This window comes from Crocodylus siamensis, chromosome 11, assembly GCF_052110815.1.
Source record: "Crocodylus siamensis isolate JL-2025a chromosome 11, ASM5211081v1, whole genome shotgun sequence".
NCBI lineage: Eukaryota > Metazoa > Chordata > Crocodylia > Crocodylidae > Crocodylus > Crocodylus siamensis.
Window position 1 is genome coordinate 1,412,027 of NC_143405.1, and position 18,975 is coordinate 1,431,001.

The 18,975-nt window shown below is 45.2% G+C and overlaps 1 protein-coding gene across 4 annotated transcripts in view; it reads right to left on the reverse strand.

Annotated features, from left to right (window-relative positions):
* GAPVD1 (GTPase activating protein and VPS9 domains 1) overlaps positions 1-18,975 on the reverse strand; it is a 60,937-nt gene that overhangs the window by 6,449 nt on the left and 35,513 nt on the right. For 3 of the 4 annotated variants that reach the window (XM_090021314.1, XM_090021312.1, XM_090021311.1), the window contains 16 exons: positions 15,512-15,672; positions 14,015-14,144; positions 12,986-13,111; positions 11,925-12,098; positions 11,515-11,655; positions 9,013-9,147; positions 8,047-8,166; positions 7,456-7,533; positions 6,933-7,300; positions 6,274-6,361; positions 5,433-5,513; positions 4,652-4,774; positions 3,901-4,030; positions 1,795-1,904; positions 1,185-1,344; positions 520-707 (listed from right to left, as the gene is read on the reverse strand). In XM_090021314.1, the coding sequence (XP_089877440.1) occupies positions 520-707; positions 1,185-1,344; positions 1,795-1,904; positions 3,901-4,030; positions 4,652-4,774; positions 5,433-5,513; positions 6,274-6,361; positions 6,933-7,300; positions 7,456-7,533; positions 8,047-8,166; positions 9,013-9,147; positions 11,515-11,655; positions 11,925-12,098; positions 12,986-13,111; positions 14,015-14,144; positions 15,512-15,672 (2,313 nt within the window). The remainder of the gene's footprint in view (positions 1-519; positions 708-1,184; positions 1,345-1,794; positions 1,905-3,900; positions 4,031-4,651; positions 4,775-5,432; positions 5,514-6,273; positions 6,362-6,932; positions 7,301-7,455; positions 7,534-8,046; positions 8,167-9,012; positions 9,148-11,514; positions 11,656-11,924; positions 12,099-12,985; positions 13,112-14,014; positions 14,145-15,511; positions 15,673-18,975) is intronic. The other variant, XM_090021315.1, reaches the window with a different exon arrangement.

Sequence of the window (18,975 nt, forward strand, 5' to 3'; positions counted from 1 at the left end):
CACTTGAAAGGAACGAGCTTAAGAAAGGGCATCAGCAGCATTTCCTGGTCATGTCTCCTCAATGAAACATGAATCATTACAACACGCCCATGAAAATGCCAATAAAGAGCACAGGTGGCACAACACGCAGCAAAATGAACCCCTCCTGGCACCGGCAGCGCAGCAGGACCTGGATTCAAGGTGACACTGCATTTCATACTTCATGTCCCTTTCAATGACCACATCACCAAGGGTCCAGATATACCACAACTATCAAGAGCAGGTCTGTTCTGGGGCAGTTTTCTAGACCAAAGTCCCCAGTGGCAAAAGAACCTCCAGGTATGAGCATCATGCTTCTGACCCCCATGCCAACCGCTCCCCATAGCCTCCCACAGCCAGTCTTTGGCAGATACAAGCAGCAAAATGCTGCAGCTCAGACTGTTTTTGAATGCTGGCCAGCAGAGGTAGAAGCACCTGAAACACCATGCACATGAGATTTTCTCCAGTTCTTATATGGAGCTATGCCTTCCATTGAATTACCTTGAATGAACTCCCTTATCTTCTTCTCTTTGCTTTCCAGTAACAGCCTCACGCAGACTGTGGTGAAGTATCTGTTGGCCACTTCCTTATCACGCAGAACCCTCTGCAGCAGCCGCTCCAGGTGTGCCTGCGTGGTCTGCAGGCCTTGGCGACAGCGAGTCAAATAGGCAATGTACGGAGCCCTTTTCCTGAGGGGAAACAGCACCAACAAGGTGACCCTGGCTCTCCAAGTCTGGTCACAGCATGACATGGGAGAAGCCCTCAGATTGCCCTTATGAACGCCAGCTTTCATACATCCTTCTCCATAGTATCTTGGACCAGGCAGCTTTCCCTGCTCCAACACTGGGCTTGCCGCCTGCACAACCCTCCCACTCCCAGGAGCCAGACCGCAGCAGTATTTGAAGGCAGGTGTGCTGTGCGTCAGTGCAGAACAGCCCCTGCTGCGCTGGCTGAACCGCAACTTATTACTAGCTGCGTGGATTTACTGTTCAAGCCTTTTGTGGCTCTTTTGAAGGAAGACAAGGCAACTGCATCACTTTGTGGGAAAGCAAGACAGAACCTGGCTGGGTAAAAGACAAATCAAGTAAGCCACTCCCAATGCACTAATGGGCAGAAACAAGCCTTCACTTAGACCATGCTTATCAAGGAGAAACAGAACAAGGTACCTGTAGTCCTCTGCAATGGAAGCCAGCAGCTTTCGACAGGTCCGATTATCAAAGCGGCTTACACACCGCATGGTCTCCTGCAGTTGGGCCATCAAGTTCTTGTCTTGTAGATTAATGGCTTCAGCTAGCTGCACTTTCAAGAAGCATACGATTTCATTGTCTGAGGAGAGAGAAGACAGACCCATTACTTAACTGCCTACATGGCTTTTCCTACAAAATGGAAGAGAGGTGAGGAAGTGCCCTGGATCTGAAAGAATCATGTGGAAAACTGACTCGTGCAGCTTTAAACCCATGGTATTTCTGTGCAGCATGCTCTGCTTTGTTTTGTGCATCTTCGTCTCCCAAGAACAGCCACCTCCAGAGTCCCTTCTACAGCATAGCCCTTTGGCTACGCTCCAGCTTTGCGGAGGTACCTTGTTACAACACACTAAAGACTGGGATTGGCAAAGTGCTCACATGTGTGGGGAAAACAGCAGAAAACATGAAGATGATGGCAGGAACAGGAAAAGGCATGATGTGGAGAGGTTTCCAAAAAGTTTTGCAACACAGAGCGGAGCAGAATGAAATATTCAGCATACAAGTGTCAGCACATGCATGAAAAGGGGTTTACCCTCAGGGTCCGTGTGGTCTGGTAGGCCGTTTCTTGTTGAATGGCTCAGCATAGGAAAGGCAACAGAATCAGCTGAACAGAGAGCCAGTCGCAATTTCTTCTTTGCATCCCTAGAGAGAACAAAAGGCTGTTTCCTTAGATACGCAGCAGATCAGACCACTCCCTTTGCAAGGATGGGTCCTCACGTTTTTAAATCAGTCCATCTAAAAGCTATTCCATGCAACTTCCATGCACTGTGGGGGAAAGACACTAGAAGTTACCCTCTCAAGTTTCTTCCAGCTCACCACCACCAACCCCTTTTGCTGTTCCGCTTAATTCATGTCTCCAAGGAAACTGCACCCATTTAAATGGCAGCCGCATAAGGCTTGACTTTGCCACTGCAAGGTGATGGCCTCAATGACGCTCAAGTCACTAGAATGTAACTTGTATGAAAATTAACCCAGATTGATTTTGTTTTCCTTTCTGCCTTTCACAACTGAAAGGAATGCCTTCTTTCCAGTAACGTTTATGCAGGTGAACGGTATCAGCTCGGCAACAACCAATAGTGGTCTCCTTCCTATGCCAGAGGACCTTACCCAATTGTTATGGCTGTGCGTTTCACCCAGGTCTGGAGAAGCTATTCATAGAGCTCACTGCTCACAAACATGAACGCTGACCTTTGCACTGAGCCTGCCATGATTGACAACTGCTTGAAGTAACCCCCAACTGGATGGCATTTGTCTTTCTGTCTGTCTGCCTTTTGAACAATTACAAGTCTCAGGGAATTTTCTAGGCATCCACTGGCAGAACCCAATGATTTCAGAGTCAATGAGAAAATGAGAAAAAACTTGATTTCCACTACTCACGCCCACAGAATGCCTACTTAGTGCTGTATGCAGAGGAATCTCCATCTGCCTGTACAGCAGAGCCCAGGTAAGGCACTGCTCTCTCACCGAGCGTACTGCTTCTTCTTAGCACCAAAGGGCTTTGAGTTCCAACATGCAAGAGTGGTTTTTACTAGCACTGCATCAGGGAGGCTGAATGGTACACTAGAAAAGCATCTCTGCAATAAAGGAGCTCCCAGGGCCCTCTAGTTATGTAGGCATCAGCCCAGAATTGATTAGGCTGCCCAAAAGCTACTTCAGTGCAGGCTGCTGACCTAGAAGCCACAGGAATTTTCCCCAAATCAGTACCCTGAGCAATCCTGCCTCCTTGTACAGCTAACAGTGCAGTTTGATGTGTAATGTTCAATTATTTCTACACCAGACCTGCATCATGTCAGGCAGCCCAGAGGTCTGGGATCTTCGTTTCCATGCTCACCAGTAACTCAAATCAATCCCTTCAGTACACCTGCATCCACATATTGTGGGAGAAGTTTTCATTGAGTTTTAGTTATGATGGTTTATACACAGCAGTAAATGAAGTCAAGTTACTTCCTTCCAAAGTTAACTGAAATAAATGTAAGTGGGAAGGTTCATCACAGCAAGTTCAAAAACTGGGGGTAAAAAAACTGAAGAGAAATCTGGAACACCAACCCCAGGTGAGACAGCGGAGCCAGCTAGGCATGCTTGTGATGCAAGACAGTAACACAGGCCTCACATCATGGGACAGGGAACCAGTCTTCCTTCCCACAGTACCAGTGGAACTGGACTTTGGACAGGGTGTTCAGTTCTGGGCCAGTCATTTCCCAAGGAACAGGAAAAGCTCAGAGTGGAGCAACAGAAACGATTCATGAACTGGAATGCTTGGCAAGGAAAAGATCTAGAAAGGAGGACAATTATGTGGCACAGTAAGAAGTATAAGTGGGAGGAATATTGTGGAATTAAAATATGGAACTATAGATTGAACATCAGGAAAATCTCATGGATAATGAGCAAATGCTAACCTTAAAAACAGCCTGAAGCTGGAAAACCTGTCATTTGCGATATTAAAACTATATCCAACTAAAACATCTGGTACTGCGCAACTGGAAACAATCCCACACTGCACCACGGAAGCCGATTATTTTCTACCAATCAGAATCAGGATGCCTACAGGATACCAGTTTTCCTACAGACCCAGCAAATGGCTTTAGCTTTTGTCTTAATATGACCCCACAAACATTAGATATACAAGCACTGCGTTTACCTGTAAGAGAAAGCAGAGCCCTGGGGCTGGGCCACTTGGCTTGCAGAATCAGGGAGGTCATCTGCTGACATATTCTGCAGGGCTTCATCACGTGGCGAGTCATGCATACTTTCGCCATCCCCCATGGCCTCTGTGCAAACACAAACACACTGGCTCGATTCCAGCAGTCAGACAATCTAGTACCCTACCGTTGGCTCTTCCTTGTCCCTAACTTCTGAGAAGAATGAGCAAGTAGTACAGACAAGATGCATCGACTGATCAATCAATCCAAAGACTGGTCTAGTGCTTCTGACAAAATGTATTTAAAATACGCAATGTAAAATTCATAGCTTCATAGTTTCTAGGGTCAGAAGGGACCCGAGTAGATCATCTAGTCCGACCCCCTGCCATGGCAGGAAAGATTACTGGGATCAAACGACCCCAGCAAGGTCGTCATCTAACCTCCTCTTAAAGATCCCCAGGGTAGGAGCCAGCATCACTTCTCTTGGAAGTGGGTTCCAGATCCTAGCTGCCCTGACCATGAAGTAGCGCCTCCTGATATCTAGCCTAACTTCCAGAAGAATCTGTATGATTTGTTAGAAGAGATCAATGTACTTTTACTGCATCCTGGTTCTTCCAAGATAGCAAAAAGTGCCAGCTAAAAGGTTGCTAACACACAGCAATTCCAGCAAAAAGCAAAGAGGTGTTCCTAAAGATAATGCCTTTCCACTTCCCTGTCTGAAAAGCTGGGGCAGTAGGGCTGGGCCCTTACCTGTGCTGTCATAATTGACTATGGCTCCTTCGCTGGGGCTGGTTCGTTTGATAGCATTTCTGTACTTGTCCAGGATATCCTCTGCCGCCTGCGCCTGTGCACTTAGCCTGGGGCTGGGATCATCTGAGGAGGCAAGGAGAATGGAAGGGGAATTATCCCTGCTGAATGAAAATACCGCAGAAGCATAAGGCTCATTACTCCTTGAAGTCTATGGAGAGTGTGCATAAAACCATTGCATTTAGACGCATCACTCTAGCTCCTTTTTCATTTCATTGATATAGAAACAACCAATTTTTTATTGAGCTTGTATGCTCAGCCGAAACCTAGAAGAGCCGCTTCCTCTAAGAAAGTACAAGGCAGAAGATGGTCACGCTGAAAAGGAGCATGACACAAGACCCCTGATGTAGCTATGCCAACCCTGTAAGAACCAGCAGGAGAAAAACTATTCTGCTTTTATGGGTTTTTACATTAACTTAGTGTCACAACCTCAAGCTTCAGCTCATTAGAATTTCAGTAGCAATTATAGAAGCACTGCCACAGCCACCCCAAATCTGATCTACGGTGTGGGCAAGGAGTCCACGAAAGCAAAGTAAGAACAGAGGCTGATCCAGGATTCCAGTTCATGACTGAATGACAGGCAGAAGCTAACAAAGCAGGGGACAGCAGACAAATCACCTTCAGGGCCACGGACAAACTCTGATACGCTGTTCAGAATCTAATTCTGAACATCAGAAAAATCAACCCTAGCGGAAGGAGTTAGGAAGCAGTATCACTGACAAACCTGTAAGAGCAGAGAATCTGTCTGGCATCAAGTCATCTTTGTCTTTTTCTTGCTTTTCTTTTTTTCTAAATGGAATAGGTGCTGGTAATTAGAGGAAATCAGTATAAGAAATATTGTCTGTGGAGGTGAGGACAGCCAGCATAGAAATAAAACCGCTTTCAGAAACTGCCTACCAGCATTTAACATCAAACCATCTCAGTGAAGAGCCAGCCTGCCTGCAAGTTGAACACGCTGTGCCCGTCTCAGCTCCTACTCAAAATCAGACAGCCACCCCCCAAAGCAGCCTGAAGAACCTGACTCCTGGCTGGACCATTCATGTGGCAAGTGCAAGAGTTCACAGATTTATTTCAGCCATTTGTCCAAAGGTTTGAGTCACCTCAGTGTCAGTGTGCAGTCAACAAATAGCCAAATGCACAAGACCCAGCTTAAGCCTCTTTTGACTTGGACTTCTGTACAGTTCTGCTTTTGTCTCCCTCCTCCGGACTGTAATACTTTCCTCAGCTTCATTGTGTTACTTGTACATTTGCTAAAGAAAGAACCTTCATTTCCAAGAATGAAAAATAACTTCAGCGATCTTTTAAACCAAGTCCAGCCAGCAGATCTTTGACTCTCTGGTACCAGACTGTTGTAAGTAATCAGAAAAACCTGAGTAATACAATGACTGGGGGAGGGCACAGCTATTACTGTCTAGGCTGCTACAAACCTTGCCCTGGTTACCTACTGAACCTGCTCAGCATACAATTAACAACTGGAAACTATCACAAAAATTTCCCATACAACTCAAAACGAAGGTCTGTTGAAAGCAGCATGCACTGTTACTGAAGTGCCACAATGACTTTACCTTTGGGCATTGCCGAAACAAAACGTTTCCTCCACCAGGGCTTGTTCCTGTCCGATTTCTCATCATCGCTATCTTTCCGTTCTTCGATCTGTAGCGAAACCCAAGTTTCAGTCCATGTTGCATTTAAATCATCAAGCAGTTTTTGCAATTGGAAAATAAAAGACTGAAACAATGTTTCCTTGACACCAAGCAGAGCATCTACACCAGCTGAACAAGCGGCAGTGTAGAAGAGCCATTGCGTGCCTGTGCCTGATACTGTAAGTCCTCCTTTGGAGGGATGCTTATAACTCAGGTGTAACCTGGGCTACAAGAATCCAGAAGGGATAGCACTTTATTTAATGGCCTGAAAAGAGGCAAGATTGTTCTAGCTTACCAAAGCATTCCCAGTTGCTAACTTCTGCTTTGAGGTTCATTTTGGGCCCCTGCTACTGCAACAGTTTAAAAAAAAAAAAGGGGGGGGACCTCATCCATTTGAGATATTTGATTAACTTGGACTGTGTGAAGGAGGCCTATAGCATGCCTTCAAAAGGTGACAGACCTGCCCGGTGCTCCCTTAAGCACAGTAAACACCACATCACACTAGGCATTCTAGCTTAAAAACAACATGCTAGAAAGATACCATAAACCCAACTCAGCTGGCTAGGAAAGCAAAGCCTCACCTCTCCTCTGGAGGAGTCTTTGCTGGGTGATGAAGAGGACGACTGAGGCGCAGCCAAAATAGCTACTCCACAGCTGTGGTTGGTGGGAAGCTCCCTCTCTTCATTACCAGGCCGTCTGTTCCAGCCAGGATCGCTCATAGGCCTCCGCACAGAAGACACTATGTCAGAGCTCCGGCTGCGGACCAGCCTCTCAGGGTAGGAATGCCTCTGCTTGAACGCCTCCAGGTCAGTTGGAATTAAGGTGTGAGTGCCAAAGTTGGGTAGCCTGGCCTCATTACCTCCCATAGCTCCTTCCAGGATTGGGGGGTCTGGTGGCGGGTGAGAAGGCCTTGCATAGTGCACTTTAGGCCTAACCACTGCCAATGGACCTGCACCCAGGAAAAAAGGAAAAATTTAAATCGCAGCATTAGATTACAGGTGATTGCTCATCAGTGTAGCACTTAACTAGAGAAGTGCAGAGTGAGTCAAAAGCTTTTAAGAGTATGGATCTTAAAACAAGTTTTGCCCACTCTTTACAATATACCTTCGTTTGATGACAGGGGATCAAACAGTGCCAGCAAAGAATCCGTTTGAGAAGGGGGAGAAGTCAATTGACTGGGTCCTGAAACGACATGCGAAGTGGGTTAGCATTACTCCCTGTTCACTAAGAGTAGCGAGTGTAGCACACTGAAAATGCATACCCACCAATACAGAACAGGCAGGAGTGGTGTTCTTTTGCAAACAAACTTAATAAAGCCTAAAACGCTTGAAAAGGAACAGATGCAAAAGCACCTAATTAGCATTCTGAAAAGATCAAAGTCAGATTATTATAAAAACCTGCAATCAAGAGCATGGAGACAGCTCCAAGTACAAGAGTGCGGACCAGACAGAGTTAGTAAGCAATGAGCTTAGAATTAAGACTTGGGTCCCAGACAGCAGGTTAGGAACTCCCGCTGGTCACAGAAAAGGATTTCAGAAAAAACAAATATGGGGAGAACGTGAACTGCTTCTCATACACCAAACATACAACCTGTCAATGGAAAAGAACTAGGAAGGAGAAGTTAATTCTTTTTCTTGACGAGCTCTTGGCAACAGAAGTTCTCTTTCTCACTTCCTAGGCAGATGCCTTACTTACCATGAGCTGTTTCATCCATATCAGGACTTGTCACAGAATCTTTTCCACCAAAGTCAGAGCTACATTCAGATCGAAGGTCCTCAATCTTATTGGGGATATCCTCTGACGTGGCACTAATACCTTACAATAAGAAAAGGAGGGTCTGTAAGAGTCTGAGAGAAGAGGATGTCTTCAGATTCCTGCATACTTTTCCCACGACTGCTGCAATAACCTGGTGTGTTCTTGCTGCTAAGTCCCAAATGCTGAGCTCCTGACAGACAGCAGCTCGCCAGGTTTATTTGGCAGTATCTTTTACTGGACCAACAGTATAGTTGGGAGAGATGCTGGAAAAACTTTCGGGCACCAAGTGCCCTTCTTCAGGGCTGGGGAAGAAGCATGTGCAGCCTAAGCTAAACACCAAGTAACACAAGGGCTTGTGTTAACTTCACATGTAAAAGGAAGCAGGCACAGGAGTAGCAGCTAGACTTCCTTGGAAGAGAGCCCCAACTCTGGGATTGAGTTTTGCTTCAATAAAGTTTTGTAACCTTTTACTTGCATCTTTTCCTTCACACACCGAAAAAGATCCTCGGATACACTCTGATGTTATGAGGCCCCTTATGGGACCATGGATCATGTTCAGATTGGCCGGTTTGTACAAATCTAGGATTTGAAGTGTAAATGAGGTGTCAGGGCAGACCAGAGAGAGAGATGGGCCACACAAGGTGGAATGAGTAAACTGGAGGCCAGTGTCCATGACCTGATGTTCTTAAATTCAGCCTTCTACTACTAGTCCCTGCTCCTGTCTGACAGATCCCTTGGACAGGAGGAAGAGCAGGGGGTTACTGCTCCAGCAAAACGAGTATAAACACAAACAGCAACGTTCTGGAGAATGAACTTCAATATGGCTCTACAACTAACACACATGGCAGAGCCCGCACCGCTCATCTCCTAGCAAGGCAATAGTTGTTCCTGGAAATACAGACACACCTGACACGACGCTGAGGCCTGGTGTACTGGGACGAGAACTGACCTCCCTCACATCCGTGTCATCGGAGGTGCTGCCCAGCCCAGAACAGCTTTCCAGCTCCTGCAGTCTCTCTTCCTGCTTTAGGTCTGTGGCCTCTACATAGGGAAAAAGCACAGTACTTCCTGATACCACAGGCTCTGGAAACTCTCAGACAGAAGAGCACACGGGAATTTGGATCTTAACACAATACACTGCCGGCTTTCTGGAATGATAACACAACTGTCACCAGCTTCACTGCTGCACAGCAGGCGGGACAGTACACACACTCCTTTATCCACACGGATGTTTCCACATCTGTGCTTTCACTCACGAACGCATTATTTTGTTTCCTAGCCACAGGTGATGGATTGGAGGCCTCTGGAAATGCAGGCTAGGGGGGACCTTGGGAGGGTGGGGACAACCAGGCATGTCCAATGGAAGCTGGTCTCACCTGTTCTCAAAGGCAGGGGTTTCCATCACCTCCCTAAGCAGTCTCCCCCCCGTACCTCTCTCCCCTTCTCCCTAGAAAGCCTTTCCAACACACAATCTAAGTCACCTTCACTATAAAATTAAGCAGGTATCTTCTCAACTTAATCTAACTGTATTTCACTAGTTTGCTTTTGACAATATCCAAAGCCAAGCTAAGGCCAATACATATCACAGCTACAGCTTCCCATGAAGCTGATGAGACACATGGCTCTTGACAAGTCCACACTAGCTGTTTCTTCTCACCTTACTATCCTTTATGTGCTTTTAAACAGTTTACTAATTTGTTCTGGTGTCTCTTTGGATATTGGACACAGTGCAACTGGCCACTGGCCTATAATTCCCTCAGTCTTTCTGTTTCCCTGGCTTTTTAAAGGTATGCATCATTTGTCCTCCGACCACCTGGGGACTCCCATGCTTCATGAGTTCTCAAAGATGTCCGCTCCTTATGAATAAGTTGCTTAGGCTAATGCCTTTAGTATGTAAGAATGGGTTTGACAAATAACTTGCTCTTTATCTTGTTCCGTTTTGACCTCACTCCTATTGTATTGTTTTAATTACTTTTAACTACCTGGTTAACCTTTTTTGTGAAGACTGAAGCAAAAGATAATAGCAGCTTTCTCTAACCCACCTTCTGCTTGTTCTCCTTCTTCGTGAGGTCTGGGCCTATGCTTTCCTTTGTATTCCCTTTCTTCTCATGTATTTATAGAACCTTTTCTTGCTACATTTCGCGTCCCCTTCCTAGTTGTAACTACCTTGATGCCTTTGCCTTTCTGATTGTACCTCTCCATGCCTATGCTATTCCTTTATACTCCCACTTAGTCTTGTGCCTTTGTTCCCACTTCTGATTTAAGTTCTTAAAGAGCTCGATTCAGCCATAATGGTCTCCTACTGTGCTTCCTATCTTTCCTGCCCATCAAGACAGTCCGCTGTTAAGCCTTTAATACAGCCCCTTTCAATGACTGCCAGCTCACTTGTGTCCCTTCATCTCTTAAATTAGCTTTCCAAGGGAAAACCTGGTGGGCAGGGTTTCAATTTGATGAAGTGAAGTTTTTTTGAAATCCATTAGCCACATTCTGCTGCTCCTCTCTCTTCAGCTACAGAACTCTATCCTTCTACAGCTGCTTGCAGCTAAATTGCTTTTCACCTTCAGTTTTTCAGCCAACCCTCCTTACAGGTCAGAAACAAAGTTAAAGCAGTTGCTCTTCTGGTAGATGCGCTCCCCTTTGAAAAAAAGTTCTTTTCAACATATTCCAACGACTTTATGAGCTGTGACCTGTTGTATTGCTCTTCCAACATACAGCCAGGCAACTGAAGTCCCTCCCTCATTACCACAGATCTTGTCCTTTAGATGTTCCTGTAGTTTCTCAAAAAAAAGCCACATTCTCTTCCCGATTCATCTACAGTGGAAGATGTGTAGTTGAACAGTTCTTTTAGAACACAGCCAGAGAACCACCCCAGTCATGCAAGATCTTCTCTTGTGTTCTTGGACGCTAAGATAGAGTTATGAAAATGACTACTTTTGTCTGCAATGGTAAGGTAAACAGAGTCCCTCTGCCCACATCTGACTTTCCCCAGAACAGCCGAGAACATCTGCTATCCCCCTGGCCAGCACTCACTCTTCTGCTGCCTTACCATGTGCTCCTAATGCCAACAGGAGAGCAAAAAAACAGCTTTTTATTGCAATGTGAGTATCTGTTTGGTATGTGTAACCACCATGTCAATTAATCTCAAAGACCACCCCAGCAGCTGTAAAGAATGATACCCAAATACTACAGGCTCTCCTCATTTTATTTTGAAATAAGCTGTCACCATTGCTTCAAAGTGGACCATCATATAATTATTAACCTTTTGGCATGTGCAGACTTTGGACTGGACACCAAGGTAACATTTGCACATTTGGGGAATGTATGCGAAACACTCCAAACCGAGGCACAGAAAAGGACTTTTCAGTTCATGTTACAGAGCAGCCCAAGGATGAGGTGCAGGATCCTCACCTGAATCACTTGGCAGCACTTCCACACTCCAGGCTTCACTGGTGGTTTCCGAAATGGTTGAACCTGTGCAGGGATCAAGCAGCACGGATCCTGAACCTGGCAAACACAGCAAACTGCCCAGCATACTCTCTGCAGCTGCACCTGAATAAACAAGGGGGAGCAAAGGGATCATTCATATCCTGCATTCAGCAGTTATGGAGGTCACAAAAACAGATTAAAAGACAGGAAAGCCACCACCAGAAGCATAGGATGTGTCTGAAGTTGTCCCACAAAACAGCATATGTTTAACAATGCAGGTGCCAGGTCCTTTACAGATGCTGATTTTGGGAGACGCAATGAGGGCTCTCACCCTGCTGCTATGACAAGCTGAAGAAAGTTAGCTGCCCTTGATGTGCTCCCCCACCCATTACCTGCAATTTCTTGCAAACGGTCTTCATCAATATTTGGATCAAAGTCACTGCCCAAGACGTCCGTGCTCCAGGTCTCGCTCACAGTTTCTGATATATCCCTATCCTCAGTCAGTCCCATCATATCACGAATTTCAAACTTACGGAGCTTGTCATCAAGATTATCTTGAGTTGTGGCTGTGAAAATAAAAAGTTTTTACAGTTTTTTGAAAAAGGCTTCTCCAATTTCCTCTAATGAAAAGTATACAATAAACTAGTGCACACATTACAGAGAGAAAGAACGGACTGTCTGGTAGCAAGAGATTTAAGTAACTAGGGAAAGTGAAGCACTTTGAATACCCTAATCACTGTAATTATCATTAAAATACATGCTGTGTGACAACACTGAGTCATATTTGAGAAATAAAGAGGAAAAATTCAAACTGTACAAGTATTGGCTCACAAGGAGTCAAGAAGTTATGGAACCCACCTACAACCACAAATGGAGAAAGGAAGAACTGAATTGGAAGTAATGGGATAATACAAATCTGAATTTTGGCCAGAATATAAGTCAACACTTGGCTAACCAAGTGAGAAAGAAGTTTCTGGAATAATCTTTTCAAGGAAAGAAGTTAATTTTCTATCAGTTAAGGGATTTAAAACTGGAGAAGACAGAGTCCTTTGTGCACGTTTATTTTCAGGAATCAATGAAGAGTAGTTCTAAATATTTTAACCTTTCCCATCTCTACAGTTCAACAATCAAGGAAGAGAAAGCACCATCTACAAATGTTTCACTATAATGGCAGAGGTTTCAAAATTCAGTGCACATTCATTTTTCTAAGAACGGATGCAACTTTGCTGCTGTTTTCCAATGAAATATGTGAGATAGGCAAACACGTAAAACACAAAAAGAGAGCTCAAAAGCTTGTCACCTCCAACACGGCTGGTCTGATCAAAAAAACAAACCCCCCAAACATCCTTGCCTTTCAGTGCAGAACAGCCATTTACCCATCTAACTCACTGTGGACACGTCAGACTCCTATGTCTACGGCAGTCCAATCACTGATTAGAATTTTAGCACCTGCCTTGTTCATGTTCCAGCAGCTGCAGAGCTTCAACGCCATTGCTCCCAGATGGCCCTGCCCCAAGCTCTGAGACAGACTCTCCTTCCAGATCCAAAGACGACACAGAATTGGAACGATTTGAAGGACCTGTTGAAAATGGATTTTCCTGTTACTTGCATCTGCAAAGTCTTTTCCAAATGCAGAGTGTAAACAATAGAAGGTGCAACTTGTTAGTAAAAAGAAACTCCCAAGCTGTTCTCATTGCAAATTAGCCATTCACGTTCAATACTGAACTTCTGGACTCAAATATCTGCCCCGATGAGAAATATGTTCAATACCAGCATTCAAATCACCTGGTAGAACTGAAACCAGAACACTGTGCATTTCGTGTAAATAGCATCTTACACGTTCAGTGCCACACAATATTAATTCTCCACAAATACTTTACCACACATGTTGGCATCTCGAAGTTAGCATGCTTCCTTTTACCAAATATTAAAAACACAGCCTTTGCAATGATTTGTTCTCTTGTAATACCATATTAATGCGACAAAATAAGGAGAGAAATAAACTAATCATGGAAGGTAATGAAATAATGCATATTCGTGAGACATCTGAATGATTCATAGAAGCCTCTTTAAAACCCAGCCAAAAGGAGCTGTTAGCAGCCTAGGAGACATTTTGAAACAAAAAAATTGCTGAAAATAGGATTAAATAGAAGTCTGGTAATTAGAAAACTTTGAGGCATCTCAGAGTAGCATGATCCATGTTGGTGCACTTGTGGCAAAGATTTTATTTATTTATTTTTAAATATGCTGTCAATATTGAACTTGTTCCTCCCGGTCCAAATTATCCCCAGGCCCTTGTATGTCTGTGTCAATCAAGAATATGTTTTACGGCTAAAAATGAAGACTGGCTTTTTTTTTTAGGGGTGGGGGAGGATACGATATAGACTTTAATGGTAAAGATGAGATGCTAATTTAACAGAGGCTCCTTTTATAATTAAAATCTGGCACACAAAACTTCTTCAATACTTAAGTAACCCTTCACCTTCAGATATTCCTTCCAGATTATCACTGCAGAGGGAAAAGCGCAAGGTTTTATCAGGTTTACCGTGGAGTTTGGTTTCATCAACAGGGACGTCTCCTTGTCCTCCATCTGCAAGCTGCATGTTTAAGACCTGAGGGATTGGAGGTGAGGAGTGTGGAGAAAAATAAATATTAATTGACCCAGGAAAGTGGTTTAAGTTTTTTTTTAACAGTGAGTCAAATCACACACGTGATCAAGGATTATCTCTAGAATTTAATAAGCAAAAGCAATTTCCACCTTCTCATATATAAGAAATATTCACATGAATCATGGCAGAGTTATTTTCTGCAAAGTCAAAGCCTGATGAGGTTTTACAACAGGCAAAATGTAGACATACAGTAAATGGTAATGGAATCACCACCTGACTTCACTTTAGCAGCACCATAATACTGTGGGGAAATTGCTTATTACAGCATGTTAACAGAAGGAGATCTGAATTACTGAACAAGACAGCAATCCACTTTGAGGAAGTATGCCGCTTTCTCATTTAAATTACATGCATGTCATGTCCTAGGTGAGTAGAGCTGGAAGGGACCTCAAGAGGTCATGTTGTCTGCTCAAGACAGGATCACCCCTGCCCAAACCATCCACCACAGTCAAGTGTCTGTCCAACCTGCTCTTAAAAACTTGCAAGGACAGCAATTCCACCACCTCTCTCCACAACCTGTGCTTAAGCATCCCCACAGTGAGATGGTTCTTCCAACCTACACTTTCCTTGCTGCAATCTGAGACCAATTCTTCCTGTCCTGTCCTCTGTGGCCACACAGAATAAACCATCACCATCCTCCATATAACCTCACTTCAATTATTTCAAGACATCAATCCTCCCCCGCCATCTTCTCTTCTCCCCACTAAACAGCCCCAGTTCACAGCCTTTCCTCATAGATCACACTTTCCACACCTCTACTCATTCTTGGTGCACTCCACTGGACTTTAATTTGCCCATGCCTTTCGTCAAGCAGATGAGTGGATTACACATGGATAATATAATCCCTGTGCATTTGCTTTGCAGGCTCGGATGCGACAGCTGAAGTGAGCTCCCAACCCATATCATGGAGTATCATTTCTCTGGACTGGTGCTGTTAACTCTTCTTGTGCCAACACTTCCCCTCCTGCTAAGATAGGTTTCACACCGTTTCACTTCCATTCCAAATCCCATGTTTCAGGAGTCTGTAAGTGGGACATGCAACGCATCACTTGCATGCCACCCACAATTAGGGAGGAAAGTGGATAGGTCACAAACTGACAGAATACTTAAAGCAGTCCTCCCTGTTTGGTCTGGGTCTACTGTTTGGGTGACTTCTACAATCCCTAAATGCAGTGAAACAGATGAAGAGTTCAGTCCCAATTCTAGAACACCTCGCTTTAGTTTGTGACACCACCTAAATATTTCACAGTTTAAGAAACGCAGAGTGTATGTTTGCAAAACAGGCCTTGTTTCTGGCAACGTCCGCATACCTCATTTTCTGACATCATACCCGGAGTAATCTGTGGGCCTGTCCCCAGAGAAATCACCAGCACCTCTTCTGGCTGGACTTCTGGGATGGTCTCCTGGGAGGATCCCTCGTGGTCTCCATGCTGGTCCATCTGAATGTTTGTTCTGCTTCTGCTTCGAGTTGCTGATGACACATTTTAAAAAATAAATGTGGAAAACTCTCATAGCATTAAGAGGCAAAGAACAGTCTCAGCTGGCTCTGCTGATGCCAGAGAGATCCCGAAGCACAGAGTCAGGTGTGCAGGTCACAGGACGGACAAAATGCAATGAATGGCTTGCAACTACATTTTTGAGAGGTGGAAACTGAAACTGGGACATGTAAGATGCAGGTATTTCAAGACCAAGCTATGGAAACATATCCAACTCAGGGTGTAAAGCCTCTTCCTTCACCCAGGGATGTCCCCGTTAAGGTGGCCAGAACAGCTCTTCTTTAAGCTATCTGCACTCACTTTTCCTCTCAAGACAGACTCCTGCTGTTTCTGTACCACTGCAAGGAGAACCCGAAGAAAAGCAGGTTGATTTCCATGCTTGAGGAACTTTTGAACCAGTACCTGGTTGTTCACCCCTCCCACAAGACAGCTATATCAACTTCATCACCTCCTGAGCTGAAGGCACCTTTTATTTTGCACTAATATGGTGAAAAATGTTCTTGGTGCTTTTCAATGAGACTGGGATAGACAAGTGAGGAACATCTGGGAAAAGGCATAACCTTGCATTTCTGTAAGGAGGCATTCAGTGCCCTGGAAGGGCCTTCTGGAAATCAACAGGCCTATAAACTTAAAAGCCTAACTGTTGCCAGCTAGGAGGGCTCGGGGTTCTTACAGATTAGGGCTCTGATCATAAACCATGTGGAAAGGGAGGGATTTCTTCAAAACATGGCTTGAGCCTCTCAACATAAGCATCCTGTCTATAATTCTGAACAGGAATCTGATCACACCGAGTCTGCATAAACCTTTCTTTCATCAAATATAAGCACTGACAACACCATTATAAGCTGTCTGGGTACCATGTTCTACTCTTTGTACATTGCCCCAAGCCCCAGACCTTCCTAGGGACTAGAGGAGAGCTTCTCCACTACAAATAAATGCAAGTTGTTTGGCGTTCTCTAGCAAACACTCTCAACTATGCCAGGTATCAGCGATAACTATTCAACACACTTCAGCTGCTGCCCTTTCTAAGTGCCAGTGATAATCGGCAGAGAATTCATGGGAGACTCTGGCAGCAGGTCAGGGAATGCTGTTGAGACAGCTGGTTCAACAACATGGTCTTTTTAAAAACCCTCCTAGCCAAAGATACCGTACTGCGGAGAAACCAAGGCCCTTGGTCCAGGGTGGTTCTCAGCACCTCCCAGTGCAGCCAACAGCAGCAGCCAGGACATAGCAGGCTGCAAAGCAGCACCACTGAAGGCTTTTGGTGGTCTGAGAAGTCACCTGTTCTTTAAAATGGTTCAAAGCAATCTCGGAATTCCCTGGGGAAGTAACACTATGCACAGATGGGTAACCCCCTTTTTGCCTCTCTAGGCAGCTGCTTGATAATTACTGTAAATGCATACATGAAACAGAAAGTCCCTTTAGGCCTGTCCTTGGATGGTTCCTCTCTGTTCAGAGCAGCCATCAGCTACAGGGATAAAGCATTCAGAACAGCGGTGGGCCACACCTTCCACCAGAGAGCTCCTTATCAAACAACGCTGCAAAAAGTCGCAGCAGGCTCCAGCTTCAGGCCCCAGTGTTACTTCATGGGGAAATGACAACACACTGCAGATGAACATGATTGTATGATGGAATGATTCCTTAGTATTTCTAATATGGCTACCCCGCACCCCAATCCTGACAGCCCGCAGACAGAATCTGGAACCCAAGGCTCCTGAAAGATAGCAACACGGGACCAGTTTCCTGAGGTGGAATATGGGAAGTGAGGCCAACAGTCTGAACCTGTCAATGGGAAGCAATACTTCCAGGTTACTGCACTTCCAGCTACTTGCGCAAGCAGGAAGTGGCTTTCACCATGAACCAAAAGCCTTGATGAGCAGCTCATGGCACAAAGTAAATCAGAGACATGCACACATAGCATGGTTTTATGACAGAAATAAGATTCATGGAGACGACAAAGGGAAAGAGGGCAGTACCCACCAAACGGGGTGACTAGCGTTATGTGAGCTGAGAGATTGGTGGCAGAAGTGTCCCAGGCAGTCATGGCTGCCAATTGTTGTCCTGGGTTCCGACAGCATTAAAACGAAACAGAGATCAGGTTTTTGAACAGAAATATTTTTAACTGTAAAATAAATGCAAGCAAGCCATCACTCTGCTAGTGTAAACCTAGAACAGTTCAAAAGCAGCACGAGGAGCTAGAGGTAAGATGGGACACCAATGGCAGGCTTTCATGATTGCCAGCTTCACTTTACTACTTCAGATGTTCTGTTTTTCTCCAGTGTTACAGATTAACACTAAATGCCATGGCCCAAGTCAGAATCACATAGCACACACTAAAGCCAAGTGCGGTATTTTTGGATCCAGAGGGAAGAGTTACATTTTGGGATGGGATACCACTGAGCTGCAAAGAATCAAGGTCCTGAAACTGCAGACTTTGTGAAGAATGCACCATGCCTTGCTGGTGGGCACACTTACTGCAGAAAGCATGCACACCCTCAGCAAATCCTTCCTTCTACCCCCTCCTCCTCCATGTTGATGTTCCTGAAGTTCTGCCCTGACTGTACACACTCTTTGTAGCTCCCATCACTTTCCCCACAGCAATGTCAAATTGGCTTCTCCTCACCTGAATCTAGCTTGCTCAGCACAAACTCCCATCTTTTCCCCTCTTCCAGCAGCTTCTCACAAATCTCCTGCTGCTCCCCTACACGCTGAAGACTCCTCTCCCCTAATTTCCAAGCCAGTAACCCTCACCACCACTGAAAGTCGTCTCCCTTCCTCCCATTCCAGGCAGCTTGTCAAATTCTGTGCTCATTCCTGATGGATCTAGAATGCCCAAAGCCAGCCCCAGTCCCCACCACAGGTGTCTCACAAGGCCTGTAGCATCCCCTTCCTCAGCCTCTCTCCCCACCATATGCCTTGTACAGTGTTCACAGTACCCCTTCGCTCCTCTTGTCCTGACCACATCCTTCCCAGCCTTCACTTCACTGGTTTCTTCTTGCCACCTAAGACCCTGAACGTATGTTCACTTTCTTGCCAGTGTTCATGGGGCACTGGCCCTGCCTACATTTCACTTGTCAACTCCACTGAAGCAAATCGCGCCCAGCCACCAGTTCACTCTAGTTGCCTTATTGCCCTGTGCACCTAGGATGACACCGCCTGCCTTTCCTTTCTGTCTTTAACCAAAAGCCATTTCTATCAGTTGCCTTCTCCAAGTGTTACCTCCTCATCTTTTGCCCTTGCTTTAGCTCAGCTGGAAAAAACACTTCCCATAATATTTG